General features: G+C 43.1%; 1 protein-coding gene across 1 annotated transcript in view; it reads left to right on the top strand.

The window, feature by feature from the left end:
* LOC308089394 (dynamin-1-like) overlaps positions 1-13,505 on the top strand; it is a gene marked incomplete at both ends in the record, with an annotated part of 27,692 nt that continues 14,187 nt past the window's right edge. Inside the window, 10 exons of the mRNA XM_080434087.1 lie at positions 1-161; positions 3,737-3,810; positions 3,947-4,096; positions 6,264-6,467; positions 7,193-7,291; positions 8,168-8,328; positions 8,627-8,769; positions 10,212-10,347; positions 10,554-10,621; positions 11,441-11,579. Coding sequence (XP_080290213.1) covers positions 1-161; positions 3,737-3,810; positions 3,947-4,096; positions 6,264-6,467; positions 7,193-7,291; positions 8,168-8,328; positions 8,627-8,769; positions 10,212-10,347; positions 10,554-10,621; positions 11,441-11,579 — 1,335 coding nt within the window. The remainder of the gene's footprint in view (positions 162-3,736; positions 3,811-3,946; positions 4,097-6,263; positions 6,468-7,192; positions 7,292-8,167; positions 8,329-8,626; positions 8,770-10,211; positions 10,348-10,553; positions 10,622-11,440; positions 11,580-13,505) is intronic.

Here is a 13,505-nt window from a genome sequence, read left to right as displayed (position 1 = left end):
ATGGGGAACCGAGGCATGGAGGACCTCATCCCTCTGGTGAACAAGATGCAGGACGCCTTCACGGCCATCGGCCAGAACGCCTGCATGGACCTGCCTCAGATCGCGGTGGTGGGCGGACAGTCGGCCGGGAAGAGCTCCGTGCTGGAGAATTTCGTCGGCAAGTGAGTGGTGGCTGTAACCTAGTTCTCTCTAATTCCACTGCCGTGCGAGGTCGCCGTCTTTAGTAGAAAATAAACAAAACTGTTTCGGTATTCACCGAAACAAAGGCTTTTTTGGGTTGTTGAAAGTCTATTCTCCACGGTGGCAGGTCTCTCAGCACCCCACCTTCTCTGTATAATACACTTTTTGTGGGGCAGAGAATAAAATATGTCCGCCAGTCGCCAGATGGACATTATTTATTTTGCTCCACTGCGCCCTCTATGGGTCTTGTCAATGTAAATTACCGTTGACCAGATCTGTAGAGGGCGCAGTGGAGCAAATCAAATAATTTCCGTCTGGCGGACATATTTTATTTTCTGCCCCAAAAAGTGTATTATACAGAGAAGTTGGGGTGCTGAGAGGCTTTCCACCCTGGAGAATATACTTTCAACAACACAAAATAGCCTTTGTTTCTGTGAACAGCCAAATAGTTTTGTTTATTTTTTTTACTAAAGACGGAGACCTCGCACGGAAGTGGGATGTTCGGTCTTTGAGAATAGCGACGCGACTGGCAGAGCGTTAGAGAGAACCCACTAGCGCTCTGGACTAGGGCTATATAGCCTATAGGGGGAAAATAGTCCTGATCTGCAAGTCCACAGCGCTTCGCGCTTTGCAGATCGCTATTTTAATCATCAGGCATTATTATTGCAGATCAGGGCTAATTTCAACATCAGGGCATTATTATGAACTCCGCCCTGCGTGCAGATGTGAAGGTTAAACGCAGCATCCCTATTGCTGCTGATGCTGTGCATTGAAGGAGGAGCATGCAGGTTCTGTCATCGTGTAGGTTTTTTTTTTTCATTTGGTTTGAGGATTTTTTTTAGAGTGCTTGTTTGTTTGTTGTTGAGGGGATCCGTTTGTTTTTAGGCCCGAGTGTTATAACCCCCGCGGTGCCCCCCCCCCCCCCCCCCACCCCCCCCCCCACACACACACACACACACACACACACACACACACACACACACACACACACACGGTGCCCCCCTCCCCCCACAACCCCGTGATGACATCATATCCCGGTTCATTTGCGTGTCTTAAAGGAGCACTTCACCCCTGGAAGAAGTTTTCGGTCTTTTAATGAAGTTTAGGAGTGAAGAAACAAGATCCTGGGTTTTTTTTTTTAATAATCTGTGTTTTTAGATATCTAGTAATGTTCGCAATATTCGTGACGTTATTTGCATCATGAGAGATTGGTCTCATTCCTTTCCGCACTACATGTCTCGGCGTGTCTCAGTCAGACCATCTCAAAAGACAGCCCCAATGGGGTGTCCGTAACACTTTGTTCAACCTTCTTTCGCCACTCGGCCACTCCCATTAGCTGCGGCCAGCGGCCCTTGCAGAGTGAGGCATTACTTTACCTGAGTTATCTTCTGATAGTTGTACTTGAATGTTGACATGAAATAATAATCCTGTGTAGTGTTTCATAAGCGCAAGCTTGAAAAAAAAAATACAGCGTGGAGTAGCAGCGCTGGTAAACAAACACCGTCACGAAAGGCTAGGATCATAATACCAAGGATGTGACAGTGATGTCAATACTATGCGACACGGAAGTGAAACTGCATGAAGATACTGAGGATGTCCCAGTGATATGACATCACTAACGAATCCTTGGACATATATGTAACTAGCTGAACGTTTGCGAGGACAGCCAGTGTTGCCAGATATTGTGAGAGAAATAAGCAGCCAGGTCTATGAAAACAAGCCCAAAAGAAAAATAACTATGCCAAGAGCACTTTACCTAGACATGGGATATTATATATTTGAAAATTGCTGATCTACAAGCTCACAACGCTTCGCAACCCATTGTGAGCTTGTAGATCTGCTATTTACAAAAAAATCTTGAGGGGGAAAAAGTCCAAAATGTGGATTTTTTTTTTTTTTTTGCAAAATATTTTTATTTGCTTTTCAAAATGTGGAATATTTTTGACACATATTTGTTAGGGGCTCCCTGACACAAATTATAATTTCAGATGGGGGTCTGTGGAAAAATACATGAACATGTTTGAGAACCACTGGTTTAAACAGCAATCAAAACATTTGGAAACAAGCCCAAATATCAACTACATTTTAGAAAGAAGCCGCTTATAATAAGCAGACATGGCGACACTGGCATGCTGTTTGTATGTTATTGTTGGAGATCACACCCACATGGAACCTCCCCTGCCACAAGGCACCAAAGCATTCTGGGAGTTGAAGTTATAGGCAGTGATACGCTGTGGTCCCCCTGTGGTCCCCCCTGTGGTCACCCCTGGAACTTCTTCCAGGGGTGAAGTGCTCCTTTAAATGTGATGATGATAAAACAACAACAATATTAGCACTATAATAAAAACAGGCTGTTTTGAAGCATGTCTGTTTTATGAATAATAATAAATAACACCAACCTCCTCTGAGAATGATATAAGGACAAAACAGCAACATCTCTCACAGCCTCTCTGTGTGTCTGTCTGTCTGTCTGTCTCTCTCTCTCTCTCTCTCTCTCTCTCTCTCTCTCTCTCTCTCTCTCTCTCTATCTACCTATTTAGTTTCAATTGTGTATTTAGGACATGCAGTCATTAGGAAGGGAGTAGCTTTTAAAGTAAACAAGCTTATTTACTCTAGGATTACGACAGTGATTCAATGTTTTCATATCAGTTAAATAAATACAAGCTGGTGTGTAGAGGTACTGTAATGTAATCTACCTAAACAGGGGCCAAACATCCTGAGCAGGGCACAATTAGAGCGGCCCACATGCTAGTCTTTCCCAGAGAAAGAAAGGAAATGACATAACAATGTGCTGCTGACATACTGCATGTGACATCTGCATGACAGTAGTATAATAGACAGCATGGTGTTCCTCAGGGTTTCCTCAGAGCGTCAGAAGCATGGTGTTCCTCAGGGTTTCCTCAGAGCGTCAGACGCCAGGCAGAGAGAGTGATATTTCTCAGAGCTGTCTGATATATCGTTGCTGTCGAGCAGAAACCTCTTATCTCCATATTCAAAATGTTATTTTTTTGTAAATTAACGTGCTACATGATCATACTACAGTGTCACATAAAAGCGTCAAACGTAGCAGATCTACAAGCTTGAAACGCGGCGCAAAGCGACGTGTTTTTGTTTTGTAGATCTGCTACTTTTGCTGTATTTGAATTTGTATCTTGAAAAGTAACAGTTTTGGACGTATGAGGTTTCCACCCAATAGAGACGATAAATAGTACTGTATACACTGTATGAGTGTGTGTGTGTGTGTGTGTGTGTGTGTGTGTGTGTGTGTGTGTGTGTGTGTGTGTGTGTGTGTGTGTGTGTGTGTGTGTGTGTGTGCGTGCGTGCGTGCGTGCGTGCGTGCGTGCGTGCGTGCGTGCGTGCGTGCGTGCGTGCGTGCGTGCGTGCGTGCGTGCGTGCGTGCGTGCGTGCGTGCGTGCGTGTGTGTGTGTGTGTGTTGATGGAGCAAATACAGTTATGTTTGTCTAGTTTTACAAATGTATATATATATATTTAATATCATTTTAGAGACCTTCAAAGAAAAAGAGAAAAATCTGTGATCAATCTTCTCTCCTCCCAGGGACTTCCTGCCCCGTGGATCAGGCATCGTGACACGTCGCCCCCTGGTGTTGCAACTCATTAACTGTCCCACAGGTAATGAAATAGTTACTGGCTTAACTGACGTACTTACAACTAACCAGAGGGACCGCCACTAGTTAACGCAGCAATACTCACCCAATGCATATGTGCATAATGTATAAGGAGTGTATGTGTGTTCTGATTTGTGCAGAATATGCAGAGTTCCTTCACTGCAAAGGGAAGAAGTTCACAGACTTTGAGGAAGTCCGTCAGGAGATTGAAGCAGAGACGGACAGAATCACCGGACAGAACAAAGGAATCAGCCCCGTTCCCATCAACCTCCGAGTGTACTCTCCTAATGGTAACGCACACACACACACACACACATAATCAGGACCTCCTTGTGACTGGTGTCAACAAAAACAACATCAGGTGTATTCGGGATGCAAGCAAAGACATCACAAGTCAAATGAAACCATTTTGATAACATTCTCTTGAATGTTTATACTTCGCTGCACTGGATTGCATACGTTTTTGTACTGCATCAGACACTATGTCACCAATACAGTCATGGCAAGCAATGTACACTTTTATATGCACTTGCATCCCTTTGTGATGTGTGCAATGGATTCTAGATGTTGCTCAGAATCACGATGGTTTAAACAGAGTGGACTATGGATGTCGGGATACCGGATTGACAGATTGCTCTTAGTTGGTAATACTTGCAGTCTTGCTTTGATGGTGAATTTGAAAACATCCTCCCCAATAACAGCATTTTTGTACATCGAATGTAAAACAGAATGATAAGCGGAATCAATACAGGCCAACTTTCCCTGCAGTCAAAGTCCACGCCAATGTTGTTTGGCCTCCTCCCCAGGCTGGCAGAGGGAGAGTAGCGCCCAGGATTACAGTTTAGGCAATTGGCACTGGGTGTGAAAAAATAGGTTACAAAAATCGTGGGATAAAAATATGAAAACATAAATAAACGTTGATTGGCCTCAGCCTGTTTCATATTAAGCAGAACCCTGTCTTCCTGTAGTCTGATGTCCCCTTCCTGGTGGGTGAGAGTAGCCTCCACTACCACACTGGGGTCTGTAATGAATCCATCGGAGGTGGGCACTTCTTGTTATCTTTTGCACAATTTAACTGGACTCCTGTCCGATGGCAGAGGTCATTGAGATCTGGCCAATCAGACCAGACACCAAAGCCCTTGGCTTGTGAGTCCAGTTTTCCAGAGTCTTTCCTCCTGAAAACTAGGAAGTTATTCTGGTCTGCAACAGCCAGGGGGACCTTCCTCCTGCATAAGTCCAGTAGGAGTGATGCCCCAGCTTTTTCTCTGACAGTGCCATCATCATTATTGAGCATGTGAAGTAGGTGGGTTAGCCTGGTTGCTACATAGATTCACTCTACAACAAGCCCCCCTTCGCCATATGAGAGGAAGAGTATGTCTCAGAAAATGGGTTGGCCTCAACACACACAAGCAGTGTGTGTTTAGGCCAACCCATTTTCTGGCCAGCTGGCCAGTTATATTTGTCATTTCTCTCAGTGCTTTTTGTGGGATGTGTACATTGGCAAAGAGATGTTGTGTCTTTGCCAGGGCCACTTCTCAGAGCCTCGAGCTTCATGACTCTAGAGAGGGGAGACAGATCGGTCAGGTTGAGGCGATGGAGAAACTCTTTAGTGAGCTCCTCAACTTGCTCATCAGCGATGTTGAACTTTAGGCCTTTTAGTGGTCTAATGGTTAAGATGTCGGCTTTCTATTAGGGAGACCCGGGTTCGAAAGCCCGGGCGTTACAATGGTGCCGTTACCCGGAACGGGTTTCCCGGTGGGGGAGGTCAAAAGGAAGGTGAGTGTAGCAGTAGTGGCTCAGAGCCTCTGCCTGATGACCAAAAGCCTAATATCTCCCCCGGCCAAAGGGGAACTCCCCTTTAGGCTAGTGGTTAACTCATTCACTGCCAGAATAAATACATAAATAAATCACCCACTGCCAGCGATTTTTCAACTAGTCACAGAATATTTATCTCCAGTATGGTCGATCCCCTGATTGTTGCTAACTACGGGGGGTTTCACTGTGCTTCCGCGAAAGAAAAAAAAGACCGGGGTTCGAATCCCGGGCGTTACACACACACACACACACACACACACGCACACACACACACACACACACACACACACACACACACACACACACACACACACACACACACACACACACACACACACACACACACACACACACACACACACACACACACACACACACATTTAATCATGTATTTATGTCCACAAGATTTGCAAGATTTGTGTGGCATCGCCTCTGGCGTGCTGCCAACATCTGCCCCTGTCGGTCACACACACACACACACACACACACACACACACACACACACACACACACACACACACACACACACACACACACACACACACACACACACACACACACACACACACACACACACACACACACACACACACACACAAACACAACGCACGCACAACTACAAAGTGTCTCCTCTCTCCACAGTGTTGAACCTGACCCTGGTAGATCTTCCAGGCATGACTAAGATCGCGGTGGGGGACCAGCCTGTGGACATAGAGGCTCAGATCAAGGAGATGCTGTTGCAGTTTGTGACCAAAGACAACTGTCTGCTCCTGGCCGTGTCTCCGGCCAACTCTGACCTGGCCAACTCCGACGCGTTGAAGATCGCCAAGGAGGTCGACCCTCAAGGTACACGCCTCTGTCCTCTATGTCATGTTACGGTGATTTTATTTGACATGGATGATGATCACAATCACATTTGGCAGACTAGAAGCATTGCTTGAGTGTTCTAGCACAAGTGTTAGTTTCCATCACCTGTCCACAGGAGGCTTTTCTAAATAGACTACAAAAGGAATCATTATAATCCAAATCAGACACAATACGTAAAACTAAATCAACATAATCATACCAATAAACCAGTCAGAATCTATTCACATATATTCAAATAATTGGCAAAACACCACCATTTTAATGATAATACCTGTATAACATTAATATAAAATTAGTTTAAGTAACTTTTCTGTGTGAATGAAATGTTATTTTGTCCAATCAGTATGGTCTGTTAATATAACTTTTACAATTGGGGTGGTTGTATTTGGTCTCCCTGCTATTCTATAGACATTTAGATCCTGTGTCTATTGGACACGACCTTTGACACTATCCGGTTTCTCGTTTGATACACATTTTGATCTGAAGGTCAAAATTGTATTTCTCCCCAGAGCAAGCAGATAGGCTCTATTAGCTCAGTAGTAAAAATGTCAGCACTTGCGCTGGAGACCCAGGTTCAAATCCGGGGTAGAACAGGAATATAGTGTAATATAATTATGGTGTGTGTGTGTGTGTGTGTGTGTGTGTGTGTGTGTGTGTGTGTGTGTGTGTGTGTGTGTGTGTGTGTGTGTGTGTGTGTGTCTCAGGTCTGAGGACCATTGGAGTGATCACTAAGTTGGACCTGATGGATGAAGGAACGGACGCCAGAGACATCCTGGAGAATAAACTGCTTCCTTTGAGGAGAGGTACACACACACACACACACACACACACACTCTGACACATGGATACAAACATCTTACCTCTATACTAATGTACAGTGGCATTATGTTCATCTACATGTCCTTTATATACTGTTGCTGTCGGGCAGAAACCTCTTATCTCCATATTTGTACTTTTTTATGTTTTTTCATCAATGAACGCCCTACTTGTAGGGCGTTCATTATACAGCGTCACACAAAAGCATCAAAAGTAGCAGATCAAGTTTGAAACAATTTCGTCTTGAGCTTGTAGATCTGCTATTTTTGCTATTTTTGAATTTGAATCCTGAAAAGTAACAGTTTTGGACTAATGAGGTTTTCACCCGACTGAGACGAAATGCTGTATATCTCTGCTGTCGGGCAGAAACCAACATATGTCCAAAATATTAACTTTTCAGGAAATGAAAAAATATGTTTTTTAAACAAACAACACATTACTGCCTCATCAAAGTTGGTACGGTGACTTTATACATTGTCAGATACTTGAATGTGTCATTAATATTATCATCACTTTACCCAAATACAGCTCAAGTGGAGTTAGGAGGTTTTTTGACAATTAATGTGGAGATAGTTGTTTTGTCCATCATTGATTAGAATGAGAAAATAAAATAAAATAAAACCTGAGTTAGAGTTAGGAGGTTTGAACAACAGTTTGAGTTAGGAGGTTTAGTCAGAAGCGCTTTTTAATACTTTTCATTGGTTCAATATTTGTAAAATCCACACATGGGCGTTCAATAGCATTGATTTATTAAAGAAAATTAAAAAGTTGAAAAACAGAAATAGGAGGTGTGCGCCGACAGCGACGATATACTATAAATACTTTATGTGTGTGTGTGTGTGTGTGTGTGTGTGTGTCTGTAGGTTACATAGGTGTGGTGAATCGCAGTCAGAAAGACATTGATGGGAAGAAGGACATCAATGCGGCGCTGCAGGCCGAGCGCAAGTTCTTCCTGTCTCACCCCTCCTACCGCCACCTAGCGGACCGCATGGGTACTGCATTCCTGCAGAAAACACTCAACCAGGTGCGCACTCAATTCTCTCTCCTCTCCTCTCCTCTATTCTCCTCTCCTCTCAATTTACAATTTAGGCATTTGTACTGACCAGTGGCTTAGTGGTAATATATTCATTGATCAATGAACAATCTGTACATATAAAAAAAACTATAGGATACCAGGTAAACAATACACCTGGCATCTGTCTAAACAACATGCTATCGAAAGTACATTCTGAACATTTGTGGTCAAGAAAAAAACAAACCTAAGCTCTCCTCTCCTCTCCTCTCCTGTCCTCATGAGTATGATATTTCCTGTTTTCTTCCAGCAACTGACCAATCACATCAGAGATACGTTGCCAGCCTTACGCAGCAAGCTGCAGAGCCAGTTGTTGTCGATTGAGAAGGAAGTTGAAGAATATAAGAACTTCAGACCAGATGATCCAAGCCGCAAAACCAAAGCTCTGTTACAGTAAGTACTACTAACTAGTACAGTAACTAGTACAGTATCACTAGTGCTACTTGTTGCGAGATGGGAAATGTTGAATTATCGTACCGGAGGCTTAAAATTATCGTATTTGAAAGAAAACTATCGTACAAAAAAGAGAAATCACACGTGTAAATATATTATTTCACTAAAGATTTACTGATTTCCTGACTTATTTTGAAAAGCCAAATCGGATCCCGAATCAGCAGCCAGGGAATTTAGTAAATTCACCAATTTTTTTTGTGATTTGGCGAAATTATGGTACATTTGGGCATTTCTTTAATTATTGATCGTACATCCTACAGAGGGTAAAATTATCGTACAAATACGATAATTATCGTACATCTGGCAACACTGTACTAGATATACTACTGCAAACTTCACAGTAAAATCCTCAATGTTCATTTGTCCATTTGTAACCAGGGTTGTCACGACGAAGTTGACGATTAATTGTCATGCAAATAATTGCAATTAACGATTTTATTGTGTTTTTGGCATTGAACATTGGAACGTATGAATAAAAATGTAATTTCTGTTTGCTTTTAGGCTTTGTGATCAAAAATTGCACAGGTCAGATGTGACAAATAACTTAAATATACAAAGAAATTACTCACATATTTGATGCAAAGTGATGCGTTGTAAGCTGTTTTTGGAAAATATTTGAAAATGAATATTTAATAAATATATATATTTTTTTTACTTAAATTTTTATCCCGCGATTTTTGTAACCCATTTTTTTCACCCGGTGCCAATTTCCTAAGTGATCCTGGGCGCTACACCAGCCCTACACCAGCACTACACCAGTCCCCCACAGTAGGGAGGCCAGGGCCGAGCTCATGCTTCCTTCAGGCATGAGAGCCAACTGACCTTCTTGTCACCTGACAGGGGGGAGTTTCCCTGGTTGGACGTAGCGCGTGGAAGGAACGTTATTCCAACCAGTTCCCTTCCCCTCCATCAGGCGCCCCGGCTGTCATGGGGGAGGCGGTATAGCGACCAGGATTACTACATGTTTTTTGTGAGGGTATTAAATACCCTAGGAGACACGGGGAGAACATGCAAACTCCACACAGAGTAGGCCCTTTCGCCGACCCCACCTAGGTTATTTAATAAATATTTAATACATATTTAATAAAGATGTATTAAATCAATTTAATACAAAATTTATGATGAGACATAAATGATTATGTAAAATAATTCTGATTATCTCAAATAATTGTGATTAGATGATTATGTGTGTAAATGTGTGTGTGTGTGTGTGTGTGTGTGTGTGTGTGTGTGTGTGTGTGTGTGCGCGCGTGTGTGTGCGTGTGTGTGCGTGTGTGTGTGTGTGTGTGTGTGTGTGTGTGTGTGTGTGTGTGTGTGTGTGTGTGTGTGTGTGTGTGTGTGTGTGTGTGTGTGTGTGTGTGTGTGTGTGTGTGTGTGTGTAGGATGGTTCAGCAGTTCTCGGTAGACTTTGAGAAGCACATTGAAGGATCAGGCGATCAGATCGACACCTATGAACTGTCTGGAGGAGCTAAGATCAACAGAGTGTTCCACGAACGCTTCCCCTTTGAACTGCACAAGGTAAACACACACACGTGCGCGCACACACGCGCACACACACACACACACACACACACACACACACACACACACACACACACACGCACGCACTTCACTATTCAATCATCCTGTGTGTGTGCGTGTGTGTGTGTGTGTGTGTGTGTGTGTGTGTGTGTGTGTGTGTGTGTGTGTGTGTGTGTCTGTGTGTGTGCACGCGCGCTCTTCAGCTGCATTGTGATGAGAAGACACTTCGTAAGGAGATCAGCTATGCCATCAAGAACATCCACGGTATCAGGTAGGATCAGACCCTAGATCAGTGACATTACAATATGTTGCAGTTACCTTACAAATAGTAAGGAGCAGACAGTGTTGTGAGTGAACACGTTCAATGAACGATCGTTCATGAACTCGTTAATGTTTTGGGCGAACGCGAACTGTATTTCTGCTAGATGAACGTTATTGTGAACGCGTGCATTCTGGCGTTTGTGAACTAGTTCATTTTAAAATCCCAACACTGGGAGCAGAGTCGGGTCGATTTCCAGTTCACAACTTGTGTTTTGAGAAGAGGAGACAATGTCAAAGAAAATGAAAAGTGCACCATATGGCAACATTTTAGATTAGAAGACTCTGCTGGGCTGAAACCCTTTAAAGACTGAATGAAAACAGTATCTTTGCAATTTATTGGAAGAAAAGTGTGACTCCATGGGGTTTGAACCTGAAAATCTGACCGGTTTGGAAATGTTTAAATCGGAACAATCCTAGTAAGGAGTACAAATATCAGGGCGCTCGGGTGGCGCAGTGGGCAGGTGGTAAAGTGCCTGCCCACGGTGGATTCAAACCCACAACCTGCACCTGGGGCTGCACCTGTCAGCAGGGAGTGTTGGGTGGGGGGAGTAGGACGAAGGCTCTACAATGTCTTCTTGGTGGGGGCTCCTCAGTGGCGGGTGAATCAGTAGGGTACAATAGCAGTGGCAACACAGAAATGTGGGTGGGGAGGAATTAACGACTACATTGGGATGAAAAGTAGTAAGTAAAAAGTATCAGATCCTAGAAAGCTGTTATCATGTTGACGTTCTATTTAATACTGTTCTGTTCTCCCCTCTCCTCTCTACAGAACGGGTTTGTTTACTCCTGACATGGCGTTTGAGACCATCGTAAAGCGTCAGATAGCTCAGATCAAGGAGCCGTGTCAGAAGTGTGTCGACATGGTGATCTCAGAGCTGGTCAACACCGTGCGCGGGTGCACACAGAAGGTAAGATAACGACTAATGGTTAAAGCTAACGGTCCAATCGTAAAGCTGTGTTCCTCCCACCGAAAGATAAAATATAGCTTGAATCGCTTCACTTTGGTCGCTGGGTGTTTTGCGATGGCATAAAAGTGTTCCCCCGCATGTGCAACTAATGGCCTCTTCATGGTGTCAATCACAACACAAACATACTATGGAAACACTCCGTACCGAATTCTATTAACAAAGTTTAAATCTAGCAGTTTGTGTGAAATTAACAAAGATTGAGCAGCTGTTCTGTTCTATTTCATGACAAAAATAAATCGATCTCATCATTGTCTATTTTACAATCAAGCGGTTGAAAAATCTGTGGGTCTGGGGGGTCCCCAAATGATTCTGGGGGTCCCCAGATACTTTGCTTAATGTGCTAAATTTTTCCGCTTCATTTGCGTCGCTTCGGTCGCGCCACCTCGTTCGTTCAGTTTGACGCAACTTCGTGCCAAGTCATGTCTTTGCATTGACTTTGTATGTAATCACAACCGCTCGAACAAATATTGGCCGGGTTTCCCAAACGAATTTGAGCTCATGCGCAGCCTAGAAGCTGCGTAAGAGCCTCCACGCACCTGCGCAGTAGCAACCCCGCCACGCACTATCTTCATTAGTAGCAGCTGTGTGTGCTCTACGTGCCATCTAAACTGGCTTCAGGAGGCACCATCGTCGTAGGTGATCAAGCGCACGGCATTACGTGTGTGCTAAAACTACATTCGCGAGACAGCATAGACGTAAAGACCTCCTGGACGAAGTCTACGTAAAGCCTACGTAAACTACGTAGGGCTGTCCTACGCTACACTGCAGTTTAAACACCCTTTGCGAAAGTGAAATGGATCATAAAAATACCAGAGCCAACTGTCAGATGTCCTAAAGCAGTCCACTCAAAATACAACTTTTGAATAATATATTTATGAATTAAATTACACCGGTGAGGTGACATCTGCAAGGTAAATAAAACACTAAAGTGTCCCCATTATGCAAGTAAATTAAATATACTTAAAATACCAAAAGTAAAGGAATGCAGAATGTCCCATTTCCCAAATTTAATATGTATTAAAATCTTTTGAAAATAGCAAATCTACAAGCTTGTGAGGCGTTGTGAGCTTGTAGATCTGCTATTTTCAAAAGTTTTTTTAACCGTTCATAAACATGGCGAGCGCAAGAGCTGTCACTTTGTGAGAGGAACTGGGGACTTTAATCATAACGTTTAACTATAAAACTTCGAAATTAAGGAAACATGTTTAGCTCAGCATCATTTATATACCTTTAGTTAACTTGGCATATGCTTAATATTTTTATCAGACGATCGGATCATCCGTGAGAGTACAATTTGGAAACTTCGGGTTCATGCATAGAGCGTTAGTGAACTCTCTGGGTACAGTCACACATGTCCGTAAAGCGTCCGTCAAGTTGCCGTACGGACCACTCCCATGTTAAAAAAAAAAAACGGAACGGTACTTCCGGTTTTAAACTTAACATGGGAGTGGATGGGACTTCCGGCGTCCGTACGGCAACTTGACGGACGCTTTACGGACATGTGTGGCTGTACCCACTAACGCTCTGAACCAGGGCTAGAAGCAGCGGAGCCGCCCTGTGTGTGTGTGTGTGTGTGTGTGTGTGTGTGTGTGTGTGTGTGTGTGTGTGTGTGTGTGTGTGTGTGTGTGTGTGTGTGTGTGTGTGTGTGTGTGTATGTATATATATATATATATATATATATATATATATATACATATACATATACATACATATATATATATATATATATATATATATATATATATATATATATATATATATATATATATATATATATATATATATATATGTATATATATATATATATATATATATGTATATATAAATTAAATGTGTGTGTGTGTGTGTGTGTGTGTGTGTGTGTGT

Source organism: Gymnoscopelus braueri (genome assembly GCF_963280865.1).
Source record: "Gymnoscopelus braueri genome assembly, chromosome: 7".
Lineage (NCBI taxonomy): Eukaryota > Metazoa > Chordata > Actinopteri > Myctophiformes > Myctophidae > Gymnoscopelus > Gymnoscopelus braueri.
Note: the sequence above shows the minus strand (reverse complement) of the source record. Positions and strands in the feature narration are given on the sequence as shown.